The 23,697-nt window shown below is 33.5% G+C and overlaps 2 protein-coding genes across 11 annotated transcripts in view; one reads left to right on the plus strand and one right to left on the minus strand.

Moving 5' to 3' along the window:
- The window catches only part of LOC112466549 (zwei Ig domain protein zig-8-like), a 27,140-nt gene extending 7,292 nt beyond the window's left edge, over positions 1–19,848 (minus strand). Inside the window, exons 1-3 of one of the 5 annotated variants that reach the window (XM_025034697.1) lie at positions 19,742–19,848; positions 14,075–14,323; positions 11,246–11,502 (exon numbers count right to left, since the gene is read on the minus strand). In XM_025034697.1, the coding sequence (XP_024890465.1) occupies positions 11,246–11,396 (151 nt within the window). In that variant the 5' untranslated portion in view covers positions 11,397–11,502; positions 14,075–14,323; positions 19,742–19,848. Of the gene's footprint in view, positions 1–11,245; positions 11,503–14,074; positions 14,324–17,519; positions 19,023–19,549 lie in introns of those variants that run through there. The other 4 variants (XM_025034701.1, XM_025034696.1, XM_025034698.1 and 1 more) reach the window with 4 other exon arrangements.
- Positions 4,654–8,230, plus strand: LOC112466548 (UDP-glucuronosyltransferase-like). Of its 6 annotated transcripts, none has more exons than XM_025034692.1 (7): positions 4,654–5,102; positions 5,184–5,264; positions 5,338–6,191; positions 6,614–6,984; positions 7,150–7,369; positions 7,466–7,685; positions 7,921–8,230. In XM_025034692.1, the coding sequence occupies exons 3-7, from the start codon at positions 5,714–5,716 to the stop codon at positions 8,213–8,215; spliced, it is 1,584 nt and encodes a 527-aa protein (XP_024890460.1). In that variant the 5' UTR covers positions 4,654–5,102; positions 5,184–5,264; positions 5,338–5,713; the 3' UTR covers positions 8,216–8,230. The 6 variants fall into 6 exon arrangements, with proteins under 6 accessions (XP_024890460.1, XP_024890461.1, XP_024890459.1 ...); XM_025034693.1 differs by having other exon boundaries at positions 4,654–5,093; XM_025034691.1 differs by having other exon boundaries at positions 4,654–5,064.
- Positions 19,849–23,697: the final 3,849 nt, after the last annotated feature.

A 23,697-nucleotide genomic window follows, 5' to 3' on the forward strand; every position in this document is an offset into this window, starting at 1 on the left:
TTTTTGGTATTTTGCCCTGATTAACTTTTATATATACGATGTTCACATATGTTGCAAATATTTGATTATTTACTTATTCATAGTTAACGTTCGATTAGGTATTCATTTATTAGTAATAGATTTTTATTTGTTATAGATTTTTCACTATTTTAAGATAAATAAAATTTTTATCCGATACTGAAACAAGAAGATACTTTATTTTTTCCCAAAATATGTGTTTTTGAAATACATTTTGACGATTATTCAAAATTCAGATTAATTAAGTTATGCCACGTATGCGAACAAAAAGATTGCGAAACGCGGCGCGTGAAAGAATTAGCGAGTGATTTATGTCCCCTGCGGTGGGAACACTTACCCGCCGCGTTATTCTCAATTGAGAATAACGGGTCTTCGTTTTTAATTGTGCTCTGGCGCTTCGCGAAAGCTAACCGAGCATTTCTGCGATCCCTACAAGAGCGCAGATTGTGCCTTGCCGCTCGAATGCAATGTGTGCGTGTAAGCCGGCACCGAGATTTTAGTGCCACTAAAGCGACTGCTGTGCGTTACACGCTCCGCGTATAATCCAGTTCGCGTAAACGCGTATCGACAGCTGCGTTGGATAAAACCCTTTTTTCTCAGTTTAAGCGCAAACGACGATTTCCGCAGCTCCATTCGGTGCGCGATATTAATCATTCGCGACGAAATATAAAATGCAAAAAATACATAGGCGAGAGAATAAGAGGGGAAGCTCCGTAAATCCAGGCGCAAAGAAGCAAGAGCGAGAGATTTCCTTAACGATTGCCATAAAATTTAATGTTATCCGCAGTCGGAATACTTTACAAGTCGCAGTCTTTATATCCGGCAATGCATTAATTTAATTTGCTGAGGAAAGGAAGTCTTTGCGTTGTACGAATTCCGATAATACGCGTAGGGACACCGTATACACCGCGTTTTTTACGTATAATAAATAAAAATCGACCTGAAAAATTGTAAAATAATCCAATATACCAGAGGCCGGATCCAGGTCACATCGAATACGGCATTAAAAAAGCATTACAGGCTTCCGAAGGGCGTTCGGCAGATACGGTAATATTGCGGTGCATCACAATGCGCTTTTGTGTTATACGATCGATGTTCCCGTAGGCAGGAAAACCATATTACGCGCCATGGCAGTATTAATACCTACGCCTACGAAGATGGTTCTTAATAACCCGAAACACACTCTTGACGATGAAATTATAAATGGATCTTCGCGATCACGAAATCTGCAATCAAGTAAAACAACTTTAATTAAGAGTGTGCCCATTAGACATCCGGAATCTGACATAATGGAAAAAGTTCAAAATCACTGTATACACTTCTTTCATTAACGTTAATGGGGAACCAGCTGAACCCACAAACGGAGAATCTGCTTTCTTTTTCTTTTACGAGACACACCGGGACTGAAGTATTTGCAAAAGTGTTTTATTATCGATCTATGTGCAATCTTAATTGAGTGTCGCAAACCCTCTGTTTCAGACGTACGATAGCTCGCAGTCTCGCAGTCATTAATTGCGACGAGAACTGTCTTAATTGGGACGCGGAACGAACGTGCCGCTTAAAGTGACCGAATATAAATTCTGCAGTTGTCCGGGGAAAATCAGGTCCCCAAACGACCTCCGGGTTCCATCGGCTCGAATAATATTCGCTGGTGTATGCGAGTCATAACCCCAGATAATAGGATCTCTGAAAATATTTGTCGTCAGAATTACTAATTCATTGTGCCTGTGCAAACTTTTACACGACGTTATTTGCATGCTGTAGAAATTTCTCACTCTCACGATACTATTCATCGAATCGCTCAATAATTAGATATCACGAGAAAAAGATACGATTTTTACTAATTTAAGTAACGAGTATAAATGCACCTGATCGTTCTCACATTTTACATCCATTTTCTGTAGAAAATTTTACAAGGTTTTTTACGAAAAACGCCGCGCGCATCACACTACGTTCGTTTGAGGAGAAGTCTATGATTCCCTTTGTCTCATCCCTTTTCTCCCGCGTTTACCTTGCGGCGTGGCACCGCTCGTGCGAATCCGAGATGCGCGGTTTCGACTGCACTCCACAATCGAGGTCGTGCGCGACGTAATAAATATACATCCAAAAGACCATTTGTTTCCCTACATCGCCTTATGGCAAGAATGTTACCATCGCCGAAGATGCTACCATTCGTCTTGTCGCTCATTTTTCATCGGCCAGTACCAGTTCTGTTGATGCTCCCGCGAACCCACCGTCGAAATGAGACGACGTTTGCGAGTTTCTCGTACTTTGTGCCCGACGTGAATCCAATTACGGGTCGGAGGAATGCGTATAAGTTGGACCCAGCGTTCGACTGCGAAAAGTTGTACGATGACTTTTCGTGCAGAAAGAAAATGCGCGTACAACTGTTTTGAGCTCAAGTTTTTAAACCATAATTTAAACAATATTTGAGTTTATCGTACATTTTATGCTATTTACTCACGTAATAATATTTAATATTCTTTAATGTATTGATTTATACACGGAATTATTTTATAAAATCCTTTCAAAAATTTCTTTCTTAAATTATACGCCGGCTGCTCGCCGGTAAGGCACGACGACGTTGAGAAACTTGGCGGTGCAGCAACGTTGTTCCTAAATTATAGGTCACAAAGGACACCGTCGCGAAAGTTGTAATTACTCTCATAAGTAATGGAAGGATATGACCTATCAATCAAGCGAAAACCAATATCGCAAGGTCAACAGTTTATTAAGATGACAAGTTATCCCTTTCGCGAGTTTTATCCCTCGACAAAGGATACTCGCGGACAGGTAGCAAATCTAGCAAGATGACATGCTTGCCTGCAACGACGAAACTTTGTATGTAATCCGCAAGGTAACCTTCCCCCTCGAACGATATTAAACCCAACGTGTCCGTAATTCTGTGCGCGGTCCTCTCCCCGTTCCCCTATCATTGCGGTACCTTGACGTTGCACATCCAAGTATTTATGCAATTTCACCTCTCTCGTATAACTTACACTATTAAAATTAGCTGCTGTAATTGGATTGCTACTTCCACACTGGAGGAAGAGTTTCAATGTACAAATGCGCTTCAGGAACGGAAGGAAGAGTTTAATTTCTGCGTAATTTAATTATATCCTGATAAGGTTCAAAAAGTACATTGCTTGTTTCTTACAGAAATCTTGTCGAATTTTTTTATTATATCTTAATTTTTAATTATCAAATTGATGGTGATAACGGTGACTTGTTTTTATTTATTAATTCACATTGTCATTTTTTTCGAATTTTTTATATGTTTTTTATAACACTATGCTTGCTATGTCTATTTCCACTTTGATTGAGCCTAATAACAAATGAATGCATATGAGAGAGATCTGTAATTCCGCAGTGTGACAAATAGGTCAAACGTGCATGGTCAGATTCGCTTCCTGCTACGCATCCACGTACGTGTCTCGTACCTGTACGCTTCATTACAAACCAGAAGTTCGGTACACAATAACCGTCTGTACCTGGTGTCTCGTTGTTTCCTTTGATATATCAAATACTACACAGAGATTCTCGTCAGCGTTACTGTAAACCAATTGTTATGTCAATGCGATCAGGAATCTATATATTGAGTAAATATTAGATCTAGTCGAATAATAAGACCGTATAAAAAATTTGGGAAATTGCTCTATTTTGAAAGATCTTTTGCAATCGTAATTTAAAAAAAAGAAGTCATTGTTTAGCCCGTAAGTATAAGGGGATTCCAGCGAGAAAGAATGGGAAGATTTCATTTACGATTCTCAGTACGGTGTTATGTCGAAGTCGTAAAATGTATGGCGTGGATTGGCAACGACAAACTTTGTAAATAGCATGAGACAGTTTGTATGTGTGTATGTGTGTGCGCAGCCAACATTCACGCGTGCAAAGCCATGTGCTACAGTCGAATGACAAGTCACCAAACGAGTTTTGAATTGAATATTTCATCGGGTGAACTCCGGGCTTATACTCGTCGCGACTTTCTCGTCTTGACAGGAGCATCAGTATCACACACGAGATAGCAGGATATAAATATATATTGAAAAATAAACGTGTAAAATGTATGGCGAACAGTAAAAGCTGCATATCTGTTAAGTTAGCACGCCTCTCCCACAAAAAACCGGAATAACACATATATGCAGAAATTAAGTGCTCTTTATGTGCTAATTATGTGCTCTATTCACGATTTTTGTGCTCGAGCGGTTTCGGGGGAAATCACAATTGAAAGTGGGGGTGCTGACTTAACGTAAGCTAGTATCCCTACTCATTAAAATTACATATAAAATAGAAAACTCAATGTGCTAGAATTATGTGCTTTTTATGTGCTTTCAAATGTCTCAAACAAAATTAGTCTATCTGTAATAGTTTAAAAGATATACGTAAAAAAATCTATATTTTTTTTATGTACGTAAAATCGTATTTGAACAGCAGTATGTCTAATTATATATCTAGCGAGACTACTAATAAGCTGTAAATTATATATAGATAACATTATATTGAATATTTATAATTAAATATATCAACTATCAATATTGCTAATATATTTAGATTTATTAATTATTAATAATACATTTTGAATATGTATTCTAAATGTAAATGCAAGCTTCGATAAGGCCCGTATATAAAGTCGTGTTTCTGTTGAAAACCTGAAGTGAGTTTTGAGTCGTGATATGTTTTAATAGATGAATCTTGATTGAGAATCAATTTGAGATATTTGATACATTATTTTTGTAATCGTAGTTTAAGTGAGAGAAACTTAGCTGTAGATTGTTTTGAGATGTGATCTAAAATCTATTTTTGATAGTTTAATAGTCATTTTTTTTAGAAAAAAACATCAATTAAATATTGAGTCGGAGAAAATTGTGTATCACTTAAATATGGTTTATAAATAACTTGAAAAGAGATTGAGTTTATTAATATTAACAAAATATAATTATAAATAAAGTTTCAGTTAATCTCTAATCAAAACATAACTATTGAACTGTCTGCGTTTCAAGATGTAAAACGCAATTTTGAGTATCTCACCTGATACGCTCTTGAGATGTGAATAACAATTATAAATACAGGCCTAAGTCTTTTAAGTAGTGCATGATTTACTTAAAACCTCATTCTAGTAATCAGATGAGTATATTTGTATAATTCAAATATATTTTTGCGCGCAGTTGCACGTCATAAAGTGTGAATGAAGATCTCTGAAGTTGTTACGTACTTTTGATACGTAATTGATTATACGTACTTGATAGGTAAGAAATAACTTTGTACCAATAATTAATTATTTCATCTATTTTGGGAAAACAAATAAGATCTGCTTTTCAGCTAAACTAGTGTACACTGTTCTGTACTTAAGTGAACTCTGTACTTACAGTGAAATAAGTATATGTTTGATATTTGGCAAAAGCAAGAAGAGAAGTTTTAGTGCAGTCTAGTGCAAAAAAAACCTATTTGCGGAATGGATTATTTGCTATAGATATCAAATATGCACTTTTGAAAATAAGCGCACTGCAATATTGCTCAAAATTTAATTGCAATAAATATTTCGTGTGTACAAATCATTATTCATTATTAATAAAGAAATATGTGAACTTTATACGAATAAAAAAATAGAACAATTATACAAATAAGAACGAATATTTTATTGAATTATCATCGATGATAATTAAGTTTACTATGCTCTGCTTATTATTGACGTAAAATGAAGCCGATTGCTGAAACGATATTTTGGATAAGCTTTTTATACATTGCGGCACCAGTAAAAACTGCACGGATCTTGGCTATTGTTCCAATACCATCCTACAGTCACCAAATTTGTTATCGACCATTATGGATCGCTTTGAGCCAAAGAGGACACGAAGTCGTCTCTATAACAACAGATCCGCTCAATGATCCTAGTTTAACCAATTTGACAGAAATCAACTTTCAATCTAACTACCAGTTAATGGAATTAAATTTTGCCAAAAACGTTATAGCGGGGACTCATGAGTGGTTAAGTACATCACGCACACAAATATGGCCTGCGTGTGGAGATGTAGCAGAAAACATTTTTAAGCATCCAAAAGTACGTAAGATGTATGCACCGGATAGTGATGAAAAATTCGACTTAGTAATTGTAGAAACTGTAAAAGTACCTAGCTTCTATACTTTGGCGCATAGATTTAATGCACCTCTCATAGGTAAGAATAATAATATATATGAAATTATTTTACACAAATGTGTTATTTAAAATTCATTTTATATTAGCGAAAACATTGAAGAAAGCCATAAATTATTTCAACTTAAAAATTTTTAATATCCTGTACCTTCGTACATTTAAACCCCATATTATTTAATTTATTTACTTTACTTATTTATATTTTATTTAAATAAGTTTTATGTCCATAAAATTAGTTAAAAAATATAATGTCATTATCTACCTGGTTTAATGTCAAGATATTTTTTATTCTCTTTGCATCATCATTAAATAATCCAAAGAAACATAAAAGTTATCTTGGCATGTGCGTATATCTTTATAAAGATATTATTTACACAATTTTCTAAACTCAAATGTTGTTTAAATTAATCACGTTTACATAACTTATTCTATATTTATTTACAGGTGTGTCATCATTCGGATTGCGTAATACACTTTATTATCAACTCGGTGCACCTGTTCTGTCATCACATACTTCGAATTGGGAAATAGGAGATGATACCGGTTTAAATCTGTCATTGTGGCGGAGGATAAAGAATTTTATTCGTCAGTGGTATCACATATATTACTCAATAAATTATCATTACCCTAAACAGCAAGCGATAGCAGAAAAATATCTCGGAAAAAATATACCACACATAAGAGATATGGAAAGAAACATGAGTCTTGTTTTCCACAGTCAACAAGAAGCTCTCTCGTTTGTTAGACCGACAATGCCTAATATTTTAGTACTTGGAAATTTTCATATTTCAAAAAAACCCGCGGCTTTACCAAAGGTAATCATTGCTTTCAAACGTTTCAAACTATGTATATTCTTAAAAATTCATTGTTTGAAAAATTATACATTTTATTTGCTTTATATTTAAAATCAATTTCCATATGTACAATATATTTTTTCTTCTCAAATATAGTATAAAAATCGAATAATTATTTCGTTTCAGGACTTGAAAGAATTTATAGCAGATGCACCGAATGGATTTATCTATATGAGTCTAGGCACAAATGTCTTAACATCAACGTTTCCAGAGCATATACGAAACGTATTTCGAGATGTATTTGCAAGTTTACCATACAAAGTTGTATGGAAATGTGACAGCGAATTGCCAAATAAACCTGACAATATCTATACCGCTAAATGGGTTCCTCAAGAGAGCATTCTCGGTAAATATATAGTGCCATAATTTAATCAGATTAATAAAAATATATGTTTATACGTATCTCTTCATTAGCCATTTCGCTCCGTTTTTCATTTTGCAGCTTATCCAAACATTAAATTATTCATATATCAAGGTGGACTTCAAAGTACAGAAGAAGCCGTTTATTATACAGTACCACTTTTAGGATTACCAATGCTAATTGATCAGTATACTCAAGTTAATAAAATGGTATCTTTAGGAGTTGCAAAACGTTTAAATATTATGGATATATCAAGAGAAAATTTGAACGGATCCATAATAGATATATTGACCGATAAAAGGTAATCATTTTTTTTTACATAAGCATTCTCTTGTGTTATGTAATTAATTATTTTCGTAGAAATCTAATTATTTTAAAGAAATGTCTAATTTTCTACGCAACATTATATCTTACACATACATAATTCTCATATAATTATAATCAAAATGCAATTGTAAAGTAATGCATTTTCTTTCATATAAAATATATTACTTTTCTTCATGATCTTTTTATATAAAATTATTACTTTTCTCTAGATATAAAGAAAGAATGCTCGAAGTTAAAGTACTAAATGAAGATAAACCTTATGATCCTTTGGAACATGTAATTTGGTGGATTGAATTCGTCATTCGTCATAAAGGTGCTTCTCATCTTCGTAGCAGTATCGCTGATGAACCTTGGTATAAAAAATCCGAAATGGATGTTATAGCAATTTTATCAATTGCCATATTTGTAACGTTATTTTGTACACTAATAATTATTTGCAAATCGTTAAAAATGATATTTAATCTTATGAAAATGTCAGTAGTTACTAAGAAAAAGATTAATTAACTTTTAATATGTATAGCATAATTATATTAATAAAAGAATTAAAATATCAAAAAATTATTTAAATATTTATATCTCATACAAGGGTTTAATAGATTAAATATCAGATTTTAGTATTTATGTCTACAAACAATCCAATTACTAGTCGTAATTTCTGTTTAGTCATAAGAAATATTATAGTTTTAGATAATTTTTCATGTATTTAGTTATTGCAACATAGTTTATAAATATAATCTTCTTTGTTCAAAATAACCGTTCAGGGTAAGTTGTCTCAAATGAGATGGGATTCAAAGTTTATGAGAATTATTATTCTTTTATTTACTCAAAGTTTATGAAAGTATTACAAAGTTTATGAGAATGATTATTCTTTCATTTACTTTAAGTTTATGAGAATTATATTACAAAGTTTATGAAAATTATTAATTTTTTGTTTAATTTATGCTGCAATATATTATTAAGTTACCAAAAACTCTCATTAACTTTAATAAAATATTAAAACAGGAACCATTTGTCGTATGTTTCCTCTACATAAACGATACATGACAATCAATCCAGAGTCATGTGACAACCAACCCTGGGTATGGGGTAAGTTGTCACATTTTCACGGCTTTGCTTAGAATTAAATAACCATTTTGTGTATAAATATATACAAGTCTAACATTTTTTTCTTACACCTAAAGGATGTAGTTGCATTATAAAGTAGTATACAATATTATAAAATATTGTTAACATTTTTTTTAAAATCAGTATTTGAAAAGTGTGACAACTAGCCCCGGTTTTCCCTATATCTTTTAAACTATTACAGATAGACTAATTTTGTTTGAGGCATTTAAAAGCACATAATTCTAGCATATTGAGTTTTCTATTTTATATGTAATTTTAATGAGTGGGGGTGCTTACGTTAAGCCAGCATCCCCACTTTCAATTGCGATTTTCCGCGAAACCGTTTGAGCACAAAAATCGTGAATAGAGCACATAATTAGCATATAAAGAGCACTTAATTTCTGCATATGTGTTATTCCGGTTTTTGTGGGGGAGGGGGTGCTAACTTAACAGACATAAAAGCTGCATAAAGTGAACTGCATAAGGTGAAGGAGATTGTATTTTTAGGATAGAAACATTAAAACAATTTTTTTTTTGAACTTATAAAGTTACATTTACAGCGACCGTGGTGATGATTCTTTCAAAGCGCTTGACAAGATTGCGCTGCATTACTTTAAGTGCGACTTCAGAAAAATGGTCGTAACGGTGCGACAAGGTTAAACTTTCATGAGGTTCTGAGAATGGGCTACTGTATATATTACTCTAAACAATTTATTATTAATATGATGCGAATTATTACACGGAAAGAACAGTTTTGCTGAAATATCTAAAAATTTAGCTAGATACAGATCTGAAATAATTTTGTTGCACCATCAAAATAATTATAGTAGGTCGCTGAAGTATGATGATAATGCTGTAAAAAATTTTGACATTTTAGCAATCAATTTGAGTGTTTCACATAATTATTTTGATGGTCTAACAAAAATATTTTCAGATCTGTATCTATAGTTAAATTTTTAGATACTTTAGCAAAATCGTTCTTTCCGCGTACAGAACAGAATTTACGTGTTTGTATATTTTACAGAGAAAGAAATAGATATTTGTTTTAATAAACAAATTAGTAATTGATATAGAAGAATTGATAGGAAAATATACGTGTGCACTTTTACATACTTTTGTGTACCTTGCCTCAAGCATTCTAATGCTCGGAATTTTTTGACGTTTTAGTAAGCATCGAAAAAAAAAACAACAAGAAATTTAAATGACGTGCTCGTCTCTCGGGCGTGCACAATTTTTTTCACATACTGCTATGAAAGCCTGAAATTGTACTTGCATGAGCGTTCTGCACAACGGTCGACTGCAGCGAGCGACTCTTTAAAGTCTAATCGGTTCAGCATTGAAATCCGGGAACTACTATAAAGCTATGTAGGACGAATGTACATCTTCTTACTGGCTCTCGGCGGAAAAGCCGAGCGCAAGCATCCACCGAAAGTAAATATCCGCACGGTCAAGCTAATATAGGATACGAGATTGTAGTCCATCGGAAATCGACAATGTAGCCATTCGATGTGTAATTTACCAATCGCAGCAAATAACGGAGAATAATTTCGACGCTCGTTCACGAACAAAAAGATCCGAAATAGGTTGACGATGCTCTCTTCTTTTTTTTTCTTGCAGCTCATCGTCAATCGACAGCTTTTGCTCTCGGATAGAACCACGATAGTTCGACATACGCTTTCAAAGTGTGTAAAAAAAAACCTAATCACCTCAAACCGCATCACGTCGTAAAATTTTACATGTTATCGAAACTTTCCCACCCTCGCAAGTTCGGCGCAAGTGAGGTGCATGAAAGTGCGACTAACTTTAACATTAAACGAATCACTCTTACGGCTCGGTTTCTCGGCTTAGCCACGTAGTGTGTTCAACTTCAGAGTAGGTAATTAAACCCGAAGTTTCCTGCTCTTTGATTCCAAATTTCTGCGCGACGTTTATTATGTTACGACGTGCAGGAAATTATTCGGCGCGATAGTCTGAGATATATTCGTGGGCCAATATGCTTAAGACATTCACGTGCCACAATTCTCTAACGCATTTACACGGCACAAATCCAATTGAATTCTACTTTTCCTTTCTTTATTAGAACTATAAATTCGCAGATAAAAACATAATAATTACATTCGCAGAAAAAACAGCGTTTTCTATTGGGAAAACTAGTGCAACACTGGTGCGCACTGATGAGTGCAATTTTATTGTTCCAATGTGAAAGTCAGTTCACATATTTCTAGTGTTTAATGTTTTACTGTTTAATTTAAAAAATTTTTATCAATAGTCAAATTATCATTAGTTTTTACAGTAAAAACGCTATGAGAAACAAAGCAACTCATCGGTAATGTTTTATTTTAATTACGTTCTGCTTCGGTATTTATGAAAAAACTATGGTATTCGTATCAGGTGGAACCTACGAATTGTATCGCTGTGTAACGCAGTTACCTTGCAGTTGAGTGATATTCCTGGTGACTTTGTGGCTGTTAACGAGCTGCTCGCGCAGGTGTCTGTCGCGATGCCGTGGATAATTGGCGATAACGATTGTGATTGCCGCCAATACGAGGCAGAACCTCGACCCCCACGCTGATCCTGTCATCGCCCGTCGGACTTCGCATCCCCCGTGGTTTTTGAAATGCAGTCGGAATTGTTGGAAAGCCTATGATGTATTCGCACGGTATCCGATCTTTCTTTTCCCCTTTGTTCTGAAATCCAAACATTGCTGAAGGGATACCACGCATCCATACAATCTGAATACGCCGTGAATATAAAACACAATTAAATTCTTGAAAAATAAAGGGTACAACTATATAGTAATGTGTGTATTAAATTAATAGATAAATAAAAAATAGATAAGTTAGAAAACGATTGCGTTGAAAAAACCGACTAATCAATAATCAAGAAATAATCACTTCTTTCACTTTACGTTTGCACAACGTAAACTATTTTTTTATGTAAGAGTTTCCTATTTTTTTATAGTTTTATGATTATCTGTACAATATATTTTGCGAAATTAATACTGACAGTGTTATTAACAAATAATTTAGCTTTTTGTGTCGTGTAAGAAGAGAAGAATTAAATAACTGGAAACATTACGTTCGTTTTTCTTATTAAATTAAAATTTAACAAAGAGACTACCAGAATCTGAATCGATTATGTTATTTCTCGTCGTTGCTGCCGCAGTGCGTACATTGTTCTATATTGCTTTTGTTTGTGTATGTGCACCTCTCGTCGAGTAACGCGCGGAAATAAACGAAAATGGAAGTTACTGTGGACAACGCACACACAAGAAAAATGCGATGATGACATCCGAAACAAGTGAGAATTTAGATGTGTGTGCGCGCGCGCGCCCTAGAAATATATTATTTTATTATCCTGCGAGGCATCCTCCTTTTCCTAAATCCATATTCAAAGGCCGGGATATACAATAGCAAACGAAAAGGAAAACGCGCGAAAGGGACGCGAGTTTGTCTTTTGAAAAAAATTCATTTATTTCTCACGGGAAATTTACTGAAGAAAAATGAAAATATGTCGCTTTCGGCGCAACTTTCTTACAATTTTACCTATAAGTATCGCGTGTTTTTTATCTCGATATACGATGGATAGGATAATAAAGTGGATGGAAGAGAATTTTATTTCAGCATAACATTTGCGTACGGTGTCATCAAGAGACAGATCGTCAGTATCGTAGATTCACTTAAGTTTGTCGTTGGCGTAATATTGATTACGTTATTACGTTAAGTGCACAACAAATATATGTTTAACAAAACAACCTAATAATTAATTTATGGCGTCCAATTTAAAATATGTACGTCACAAAAATTGAGTGTCGTTCGAAATCAACGTGGACATAAAACTTGCATTAAAAGGGAAGAAAGGGAGAGCTCTGTTATAAAATAATTGCGCAATTATTTTCGGAACACCGCGCTTAATCGCTGTAATAAAATTTTCAACTGGTAGATCTCGCGCATCGAATTTCGCACTTGCCTGTTTATAATCTTGTATGTATGTACGTGTAATAAGCATAGTTTAATATAAAAACGTAAAATATAAGCTCGTAATATTCTGTAATTTCGCGTTCATTAGTAAAATTGCATTAGGTGTTCCCAGAAAGCTAAGCATTCCACTGTATGAAACTAATGCAATGTATCTTTTGTCGTAGTATAATATATAATTTATTTGATACAAAAATTTAAATGGCGCATTGTTACGTAAAAGTAGTCCGACCTGTCTCATAAAAATTTTAAATAGCTGTCGTAAATTTAATTTTAACTGACGAAATAATGCAAAAGTATTTAGGGATGACTGTTACCATTCACGTCGCAACAATTTGAGGTACAAACGCCGCGGTGATGTTCGCGTAAGTTCTCGAACTTAAGCGAGAACCTATAAGCCAACTCTCTCGACAAACTTTGGATATATTGTTTTCGAAGGCGTTCACGCATCTAATAGAATTGATGTTATGAAGCTTAGCTCGTTAGATTTCTTCGACAGAATATTGGCATATTCCTGGCCGCAGAGATGTAGAACATTTGTCAAGAGCGGGAGAGAAATGGAAGTATATAGGAAAACCGAGGAGAAGAGGAAGAGAGGAGATACGGAGCGAAGAAGAAACAAGCAGGTAATACATCGGATAGTTAGAAGGGAAGAGAGTGGTAACACCAGAGCTAGGCAGCGGAACTTTTGCAGTTTCTCGGGGATTCACCTGCAGCCAGTTTGTGACCGTAAAGCAGAAATTGCTATCTCTATCCAGGAAAGAAGATATAGGCGATCGGGCGCCTTCGGGATTTTCATCTTGAGATATGCGCAACCAATCTGGCCTGGTAGGCGGCTGGATTATTGTGTCCGAATAACAAGGTGAGAGGATTTGCAATGCAAATCTTGCCATTATTGTGCGAGTGATATCCGGCGTGCTTTCAATGCGCGCTAAAATCTCTCCGCACGTTTGCCCCTATCAAGAGCGGCGAAAAGCACGCTCTTTTAATTGCTACTCATTTAATAGCAATTGCTTTATAACTGCTTGTATTTTGCGAGGGTGTTCCGGATGTTGCTAAATTTTCAAAAGTAAGATTTGACTTAACAATAACTTTCTATACGCCATTTACGGGAAATTTACTGCTAATTATAATGTGCATTAAAATATTTAACATGAAAATCTACATTATTACGGCTTTCAGTATATGACATAATTATTATTTTATTTTTCTTACATATTTTTATAGCATGGTAGAGAGAATAAAGTTCGGTACGTTCAAAAACGGCGAATGAAATATTTACCAGGTTCAGTAAAATAATTCACGTGCGCACAACAGCGAGATATTGCCAATAGCTGTGGCGTCGCAACATGTGCGACTTCCAAAGATTTCCTCCGGAGTAACGATACTGCTTTTCGGCTTTGGAAGTAGTGCGGAATCCGTTATAACGTTCCAGGAAGTCGTTTCCCACTGATATTTATGATGCGACGAATCACGTAACTTATTGTTGAAACCGCAGTTGATGAACGAAGTGGTTTGCTGCACATTTTCTCTATTATATACACACAATATAAATATATTTTTAATAAATCACGTTTATATTTAGATAACTTTTGGAAACTGTGTTTGCAATTATGCAACTCAATAGAAAAAAATTGTTAAAGAAAATTCTAAGATTCTTATTTTTCAATCATTCTCTCTTTCTTTAACTTTTTCAATACTTTTTCACATTTTGCAATCCTAAACATCCTAAACATTTGCAATCCTAAACATCCTAAACATCATACAGATGTTTTTCTATAATATCCTCAGTTATGCAGTGAAAATAATATCTATATAAATGTAAAATATTATTTATATATATTTAACACTGAATTAGCTTCAAGGATATATATCTCAACGACGCAATTGTCACGATATTTCTGTATAAACTGTGTCTAACACACTTGCTTAACATTATATACAACATGTCGTGTTGTCACCTAAGTTTAACAATGAGATTGGTGAAGACAAAAGCATTATTAAGATATGAGATCATTTTAGCGATTGTTGAAGTTATATTAAATCTTCCTCGACGGAATGAAAGGAAGATTATGAGCAAAAATTTCCGGTATTTCTGAATACAATATAGATTACATTCCCCATATTAGCTTCACTTTAGGATAATAAATGATTTAAAAAACTAAAATATCCTTTTCTCTAAGTTGGTCTTTCTTCGTATTAATAGTCTTTTACGGTCTGACGATGGAAAACATTGTGCGAATTTGAGAGGCAAAAGAACGATTGTTCTATTCGTCTCCCCGCACTTGTATATCGGCCTTTCTCGAGACGCGCTTCAAGAGATTCGAGTTCTATGAGGGCTCTCTGTGTAGCAAAGGGTCTGCAGAGGACTCGACTCGGATCTCGCGGGAGTACAACCCGCGCGGCACGTTTCCGGATCGATCGATCTTGCTCGCCGCTCGTGATGTCACGTTGCAGCCGTCAGGTTACCGATACCGGAAAAGAAACGCGGCAGGAGACCAAGCGAGAGACTTACACGTGCGGTAGCGAGTTTTGTAATTTTAAAGCCTTGTTCTTTAAACTGGAGGTACAATTCTGGCGTTTACGGCGGTGAATGGTGATGTTTGGTTACGTTCAACGGAAATAATCACGATTATTTGAATTACGTTAATAAGGTAGCTGTAAGGTAAGCATTGACTCTCGATAAATCGTCGTGAGCGATGTGCTCAATGTTGCAAAAGAAAGAAAAAGTGAGAGGGAGAGAGAATAAAAGTAAAAGAAAGAAAAAGCGATTTGGTAGGTACGCTAAATAGCTCAAACGCTGCGATCGATAGTAATACACGAAACGCAGAGGAAAGGGTTAATGACGGGAGAGTGAATTGGTACGAGAAGCTCGCGAACAAAAGGGGATGTGTTACGATCGTATGTTATTCCAGTCTCGCAAATGACAACTAATTGCTATATATCTATAATAGTAGGGCGCATAAATTCGAGTATTTTCGGACGTAACGTTCCGGCGGAAGAGCCATTTATCATCCGTTCGTTTTATCGCAAAACTTTTTTGCAAGAGAAAAATTTGTCAGAGTATTTGTCGCTCAAATTCGGCTCCGAGATTCTGCTTTATATGCATTAGCACAAAGAATCCCTTTGTAATGCTAGCGCAGCTTATTACATGTCTTTTACATGTTTTATTACACGACTTTTACGCAAACACATTCAAGCATCAAAAGGAGCGTGTTAACAAAAAGTAAATGAGTTTTCCAAGTTCGTACGAGATACTACTTTAACTCTTTAACACGATTTCTTGCGGCTGTCGGTTTAACAAAGCTAAAAGTCAGCTAAGCGGTTATTGGTGAACGGCGAATTACACGAACAATTTGACTATTGATAACGTTGGTGCGATGTCAACGTTCTCAAAATATCTTCGCATAAACCTAGTACAATTGTCACAGTCGCGAGTCCGTTTACTTTCTCACGTAATTGTTTACTTTCTGAGAGCGACTCTCCTTTCGGAACGGGAAAAGAAAAATAATTCAATCTCCGCTCCCTGTGTAGCGTAAAGAGAGAAACTTCCGCCTTATGAAAGCTGCAGAGATTTCAGTGCCAGAATTGTATAGTGCCTCGCTATACAGAGCATCGATTTACGAGTCGGTGAAAATGTTGAGATATTCTTCATCGAGTTAATGCTCTCGCAGTAATAATAATTACCGTCAAGTTCGACGTTGTCGCGACGTTCGTAATGTCGAAGATTATTTATTTGATTATACGCGCAATTTATTAGAGTAGCCAGTATATTGGAGTCTCCCCCGCGGATTATTAGTGGCGATCTCGTCATCAATCACGAGCTGATTGGGACGAGGCTATAGAAGCTTGTTGCATGCCCGATTTATACAATGTGGGCAAATTATCGGCAAAATTGCGAGATAATAACTACGTTATTTGGATATCGGCCTAACTCAAATACACAGTATACACGCGTATTCAGTGTGATTACGCCTCGGGTAAATGTCGTGGAATTAAGTTTTTAATTAAAACCGTGTTCTTCCTGGGTACAGAAGCTAGTTGGATTAATGAACTTATCGGCGAATCATATTATAGGTAATCCACTAGAGAGTCGTAAGTCGCTGCGCTAAAGACATGATCCCCGATATTAACGGTTCCTAGTTTGTAGGTATAGTTTCCTATAATGGTTGAAGTTAACATTGTACGCATCGAATCGGAAAGATATTAGTTTCAATGTTTCAATCTTGTATTTAAATATCTTTTACACGTCTGCATTTATTGAGAATCACGCGTAATTTTATATTTTGCACAACTTTTCTGGAATAAAAAAAATATGAAAAACGTTAATAGATAGGAAAATAACTGATATAAAAATAAAAAGAAATTTATAAAGTTTATAAAAAGTTTATAAAAATGCATGGCATTACTCGTTTTATATTACATTTAGCGCATTTATTGATATTTGAAAGAAATCATGCCCCATTTATACAAAATTAACGACTCTCTTGCAGTGTATATTTTAAGAAATATGTGTCGACGTAATCTGTCGATATCCGTGTGCAAACTGAAATGCCTGATCGATGTGCTCCACGCGGAGCACATTTAAAAGCGAACTACATTGATCAGGCATGAAAATCTAGCGAGCAGACGAAAGAACAATGGGTTGCACTGCGATGAAGACGTATGCAGTAGGAGTTGAAAGAAAGAAAGTAGGGAAAGCGAGTGTAAAGAGTAAGAAATCTTACGGACACCTCTCGTTCACGTGCAATCGAATCACCGGAACGGTTTCTCAGCCGACCTTTTGTTCGAGCGTGGTTTATCAGGGTATAACTTTAAAAGGTTGATCCGGGTCAATCCTTTGCCATTTAAAGCAAGACGGAGCAGAATCGGTTCCGTATCCAGAAAGCGCCTCATTCGTCTGTATCCAGGGTATACGCCCGACATTTAGCAAGGCTGGCACGTATCCCGTCTCCTTGATAGTACATCGAATTTATCGTCGAGATTATCAGGAACTCGAGGCTCACAGCGTGTAAGCCATTTTTGGAGGGTCCAAAGAAGAAAAATGCTAAAAACTATCTCAATTTATTCGCGTTTATTATCAAATTTATGCACATTTTCGAAAAACGAAATAGAAAGGATTTAAAAAAAATTATGAGAAGTTTTATTAAATATATTATTAAGATGCGTACGAATATATATCCACATAATTCATATTCTCGAAATTAGGAATTTAGTCATTTCTCAACTCGAATGAGTAACAAAGCAACTTTGCCGATGAGACTACGTTGCACAACTTGACTGCAAGAACTTCCCCTTCCTAAGCGCATTAATGTAGATTAGTTGGAAGATGCTGATATCCTTGCGTAGCTAGGATTGAAAGGCTATATATCTAGGTAATCCCATATATAGAGATGTAAAAGATAAATACCCGAAATAATGCAATTTCAAGCTAATAAATCTATTTTGTCGCATAATAATTTAATTTAATTTGCGAATAGCTGCCTTGAGAATATGACAAAAAAGTTTTATAAAACATTATTATATTTTAGTCGTCATAATTCTTCGAGTTATTTTAACACCGTCCAATTTATGTATATAGTCGAGCGATCTATAAATCGATGAATTTTAATTATGCCGTTGTTTTCATCGTTGTCATTTAACTCGGATCGTTCGTAGGCGTGCACACCTACGATGGAAATTGAACGGCTGCATGGCTTACGATCTCCGTCCCTTGTACCGAATCATTTACATAGGAAGACGGATAGGACGGATCGCTGATCGTGTCAACCATTATTCGTCGTGGCACGTGAAATCGATTATAGGAAGCTGCAATGTTCGTTATCGGCAGATATGCATCATTCAGGAGGATAGAATTTTCAGAAAATGCAGAATCGTACGTTTGGCGCTTTGCTCTGTGTCTCGAATAAATGCATTTCAACATCAAAATATTATCATGCAGACTCGGACGTTTTTCGATCATATCATTTAAACTAGTAGTTTCTGGAGCTGAATAAATTTTTAAAAACGTGTTATTTGACAGAGTTTTAACATACGCAATTTGCAAAATTGCCTAGAGAGACCGTGTTACATATTCTTTCAAATATTTAAATTTTGTATAAATTTCGACTATTTTACATCGTCGTTCTCAAAAATATGCTATGCTATGCTATCATGTTAATATTTAACAAAAACAGTCACAGTTCAACAATCACAGTAAAGTATTACAGAAAAATCGAAAAGTACTTGAAATTGTTTAAATAAAAAAGTAAAAATTAAATCTTTAAGGCGTCAAAATTTTCGAATAAGTAAATTGAGCACAATTTTGGAGAAATAATTATTATTTGTACATTGAACAATCATAAAAAAGTGATTTTACAAAGATAAAAAATTTTAAGAATATAAACTTACAATGATAAAAAAATGGTTATCTTAATTATTTATTCAATTTTAGAATTAAAAAGGTTTTTTGTCCAGCTTTTAAATTGTATGAATTACATACATGGTCAAAGTATAAATAATTAATATCTATTTATTATTGTTTAGTTTATTACAAAAAACTAACAGATATAAATTGAAATTATTACAACTTGAACTGTCTTGCACTTTTTTGCTAACGCTCAGCCAACTAATTAACTAACTCGTAACAAGCAACGCGCTTGGACAAAAGGAGAAACCGTAATTAAGCAGTGCATATGCGGTTAACGTTTTTATTGATCTCACGTGTGTGTATGTGTGTGTGTATGTGATCATTGTTGACTACTGTAATTTTACTCACTATCGGTTACAAACTGTTCTTCTTTTCATTCACATTTGATAAAAAGAATCTATCAAAATTCACGAGAAATTTGTTGCAAATAATAAGATACGTGATGATTAACTTATCTGTGCGTCTTCTCACTCATGTGTCTTATAAGTGAAAAATTTCCATAAGAACTGATCAATCAAATCGATTATCTTTGTCACTCACCCCAACGAAAATCTGACGGTTTGAATATTATATGTAAGCCTTATAATAATGACAGAAAACAAATTTTGCGAGATAAAGAATATACCACTCCCGGTTGATACAGCACGGGCGGCTGGCGACTGACTGCTGCGGAGTTTGAAAGCTCGCGATTCTCAGGGCGACCTCTGTAACTTCCACGTGCTTGCAATGGACACGCACTGGCGCCATCGCAATATATACTAGTGGTGCATTTTGACCTCTTTTGAAATAAAAGAAATGACCACTTCGAAAGGAAAACCGTGCTCAACAAAACCGCAGTTTTATTTGTTTAGTATTCTAATGAAATTATAAGCGTTTTAAGATGATTCTTTTTCTTTTCATTGTAAGAGAATTATCCAGCTTCCATGCTTTTTAATTTTGATCTTTCTTCTGTTTGCAATATACTGAAATCTTCTTCCAAGAAATTGTGTATATATTATATCTCACATAAATTACATAGGTACATTATTAAAAATCTGCAGTAATTATTAAATTAAATAACTTGTACAAATTATATTTAATGAGCTTTAATAAGCTTTTTGATTATTGCTCGAATTATCTGCTAAATGCATTTAGCTAAGCACATTTAGTAACTGGAATGAGTTACATTATATAAAACATAATACATATAATTTATTAAAAGTACACATGAACAATATTAAAAGTTTTACGAAAATAATGCATTTTAAAATATAAAAAGTATGTACACATTACAATATGCATTATATTTATATAACATAACATTTCTGTCTAGTTATTAAAATAAATAAAATTAATTTCTGATAATATAAAAATCTGCCTATATCATACAATTATACTTTAAAACATAATATAAATGATAAACCTATCTTATAAATTGCCTCCTATTTTGATAATATATTTACATAATATAAAGTATTGTATATCTCAGCGTTGTATATCTAATCGATCTTTTACTTCTAACGAGGAGAGGTTTTTTACTCCGCTTCCCGGAGAGATTTTTAAAAGCTAGATTCGTTTCTTTCATTTAAAATACGTAGAAAGAAATTTTTCTTACCCCCAAATTCGTTTGACACTGTAAAAACCTCTCCTCGTAAGCCAATTATTATTTTTATTTTTTACTTATATGTTATATCTCACGTTTTAATGATTTATTTTTCTAAGAGATATATTATTTTATATTTCTTAATGTATTTAAGTATTAGTCATTAAAATTCGTCAAGATGTTTTTTTCTAAAACATATTTTGGTTGTGATTTGCAATTGCGATATTAGGCTATATTTTCTACATCTCAAATTTTGGTTATTATCTATCACACCCTTATTCTATTACAATTGTACCTACTCGATATATTATTTAATCGAATTAGAATACTTGATAATGTATGCACTATGCAAATTTGCATTATTGGTTCATAGTAGGTTTGTTCCAGTAACTAAAGAAACTGTATTATTAATATTATAATACTGCTGTCAAATTTTATTTAATTTTTAATCTTTAGTTTTGTTTCCTTATTCTGAATATTAAATTTTTTATTAATACGTAGAATTTGTTGTTTGTGAAAAAATTTAAATTGTAATATCTAATACTACTTATGTGTATCGGTCTACACAGCAAATGTAAAAAGACAGCAAAATATTTGTGAAAAGAAAAGATAAAATAAAATATCGCATGCTATACCCAAATTAATAAACATTCTATCATTATTTATAAAATTCTTCAAGCTGATGAGTTTTCTGTAATGAATAAAATTATTCTCACTTTATTACTAATTCTATTAACATTAAAATTAATCTATCATATAAATAAAGCACACAATGAGACGACTAAACATCGCTGTAATAAAATGCGAATATCGATGTCTTTTAAAAAATGCACGTATAAAGATATGACATTAAGTAAAGTCTTATAATACACAATTAGTCTTACCGAAATGGAACTCCATATTTTTTAAATAATTCCTTTATACATATCTAATTAATTCTCTGTCCTTCTCTATTAAATTATAGATTATAATAATAGATTAATCTATATAAGTTATAAATTACAGCTTCTATAAATAGAATTTACGTCTGACGGAAAATTTCCCCTTAAAAAATTTCTTTCGGGGTGAAAATGAGTGTTGTAAGATTACGAAGAGAGAGGGAGTATGGCCCTCTTTTGAGGGAGTTTGTGATAAAGTTGCGTCTTTTACAATTTGTCAGAGCAAAAGAAATTTGATAAGCCACTATTGGCGAAGGAAAGGAATTTATGTACTGAATATTACATGCTTCTCAAAATTTGACAAGATCAATACAGTCACTTTTTCTCTAAATTTCCATCGATAAAAACTTCACCAAACTCCCGCCAAATCCTTTTCTCTCCCGCTGTAATAATCTACAACTACAGATTAAACTTTTGTTTCCTTCACACATACAAATACTCTACAAACTAATAATATACAAGGAATAATATTACACATTTCAAATATATCAAAAAGATTTGAAAAGATATTCTTTAATGGTGAGAATAATTATTTTTGATAAAGGTTATTATATTTTAGATTTGTTACATAAAGTTATATATATATATATATATATATATATATATATACAATGAAATTGTGTTATTCTGATAGACCAAGAAACTTTTAAATAATGCATGACACAGTTGCAGCGAATCATTATTTTTATTTCTGCTTTTTCCGAAGCTTATTGTTTTCCAATGCAAAGGAATTTTTTACTCTGGATGGTTATATAATAGTTATATCTTTGTTATTACCATTTTCACTGAAAACTTGTTATGTTTTACAATCAAATTAAAATAAAATGCCATTTACGATCTGAGCTTAAATCTTTAGTAACCTAATATTAATTTCTGTGCACATGAAATATTTGAGATTTGTTATAAGTATTGTAGATTTGTTATAGGTATTTTAGATTTAATTAATATTAGGCTACTAAAGATCTAAACTCAGACAGTAAATGGCATTTTATTCTAATTTAATTGTATATTATAACGGTTTTATTTCTCTTATTGTTGTCTTTTTTTAAGTTGCATATAAAATTTTTAGACATTTTCTAATATTACAGTACAAAATATGAACAATATATGTTTGCATAAATGAGTAAAAATGCCAATTTATTTCTCAAAAATTAATTTCTAATGAAATTAATGTTTATCCGTTATTAATATGGAGCTATCATATTGACACGAAAAGTATGCAATTTTAGTAGCATTATTATCATTTACATGTAACTCAATAATTTTAATAATTATCGTAGATTATTCAAAGATGCATATATAGCAAAGCAATAAAACCGTAACTACAGTTGGATTGAATTTTGTCTTGAAAACAAATGTGTATCGCTCGAAAGAATATGCTGGATTTTATTTACAGTGTAAACTTTAAATGTTTTTATACTATAACTATTTGATATAAGTCATTATGTTTATCACATACGAGGAAATATAATTTGTCACATCTTAGCCGGTCAAAATCGGATATGTATCTGAGATGTCTAGCTTTTATTAATGTGATAAACGTTATATTGATGCGCATACTCATACATGATAGTCATATGTTCACCTAAAGCGTACAAAAGTGCCAATACATCTTTAGTTGCTAAGTCGAAACGTGATCTCTTTCAAAGTGCAGGTCTCCTTGATGGATATTGTACACGAATTCCAACGTTTCTCCCATCCTTCGTAACATTTCAAACTCAGTTTGTATTCCAGCTTATCAAATGCTTCTTACATTATTTCTGTGGTTCTGACATTGTACCTGTACATATGTTATATTAAAGAACTTTTTTCCAAACCAACAAATAAATTATTGTGATCGATTATTCTCTTTATTTACTTACTAGATCTTTTTTTCTGTAATAGTTTTCTATTTCCAGAAAATACAAGAAGGTTTTTTCGTATCTTTATACGATAAAAAACCTAAAATAAGCGATAAAAACGTAAAAGAAACATTT

Source organism: Temnothorax curvispinosus, unplaced genomic scaffold, assembly GCF_003070985.1.
Source record: "Temnothorax curvispinosus isolate PA1 unplaced genomic scaffold, ASM307098v1 QBEX01016327.1, whole genome shotgun sequence".
In the NCBI taxonomy this organism is placed as follows: Eukaryota; Metazoa; Arthropoda; class Insecta; order Hymenoptera; family Formicidae; genus Temnothorax; species Temnothorax curvispinosus.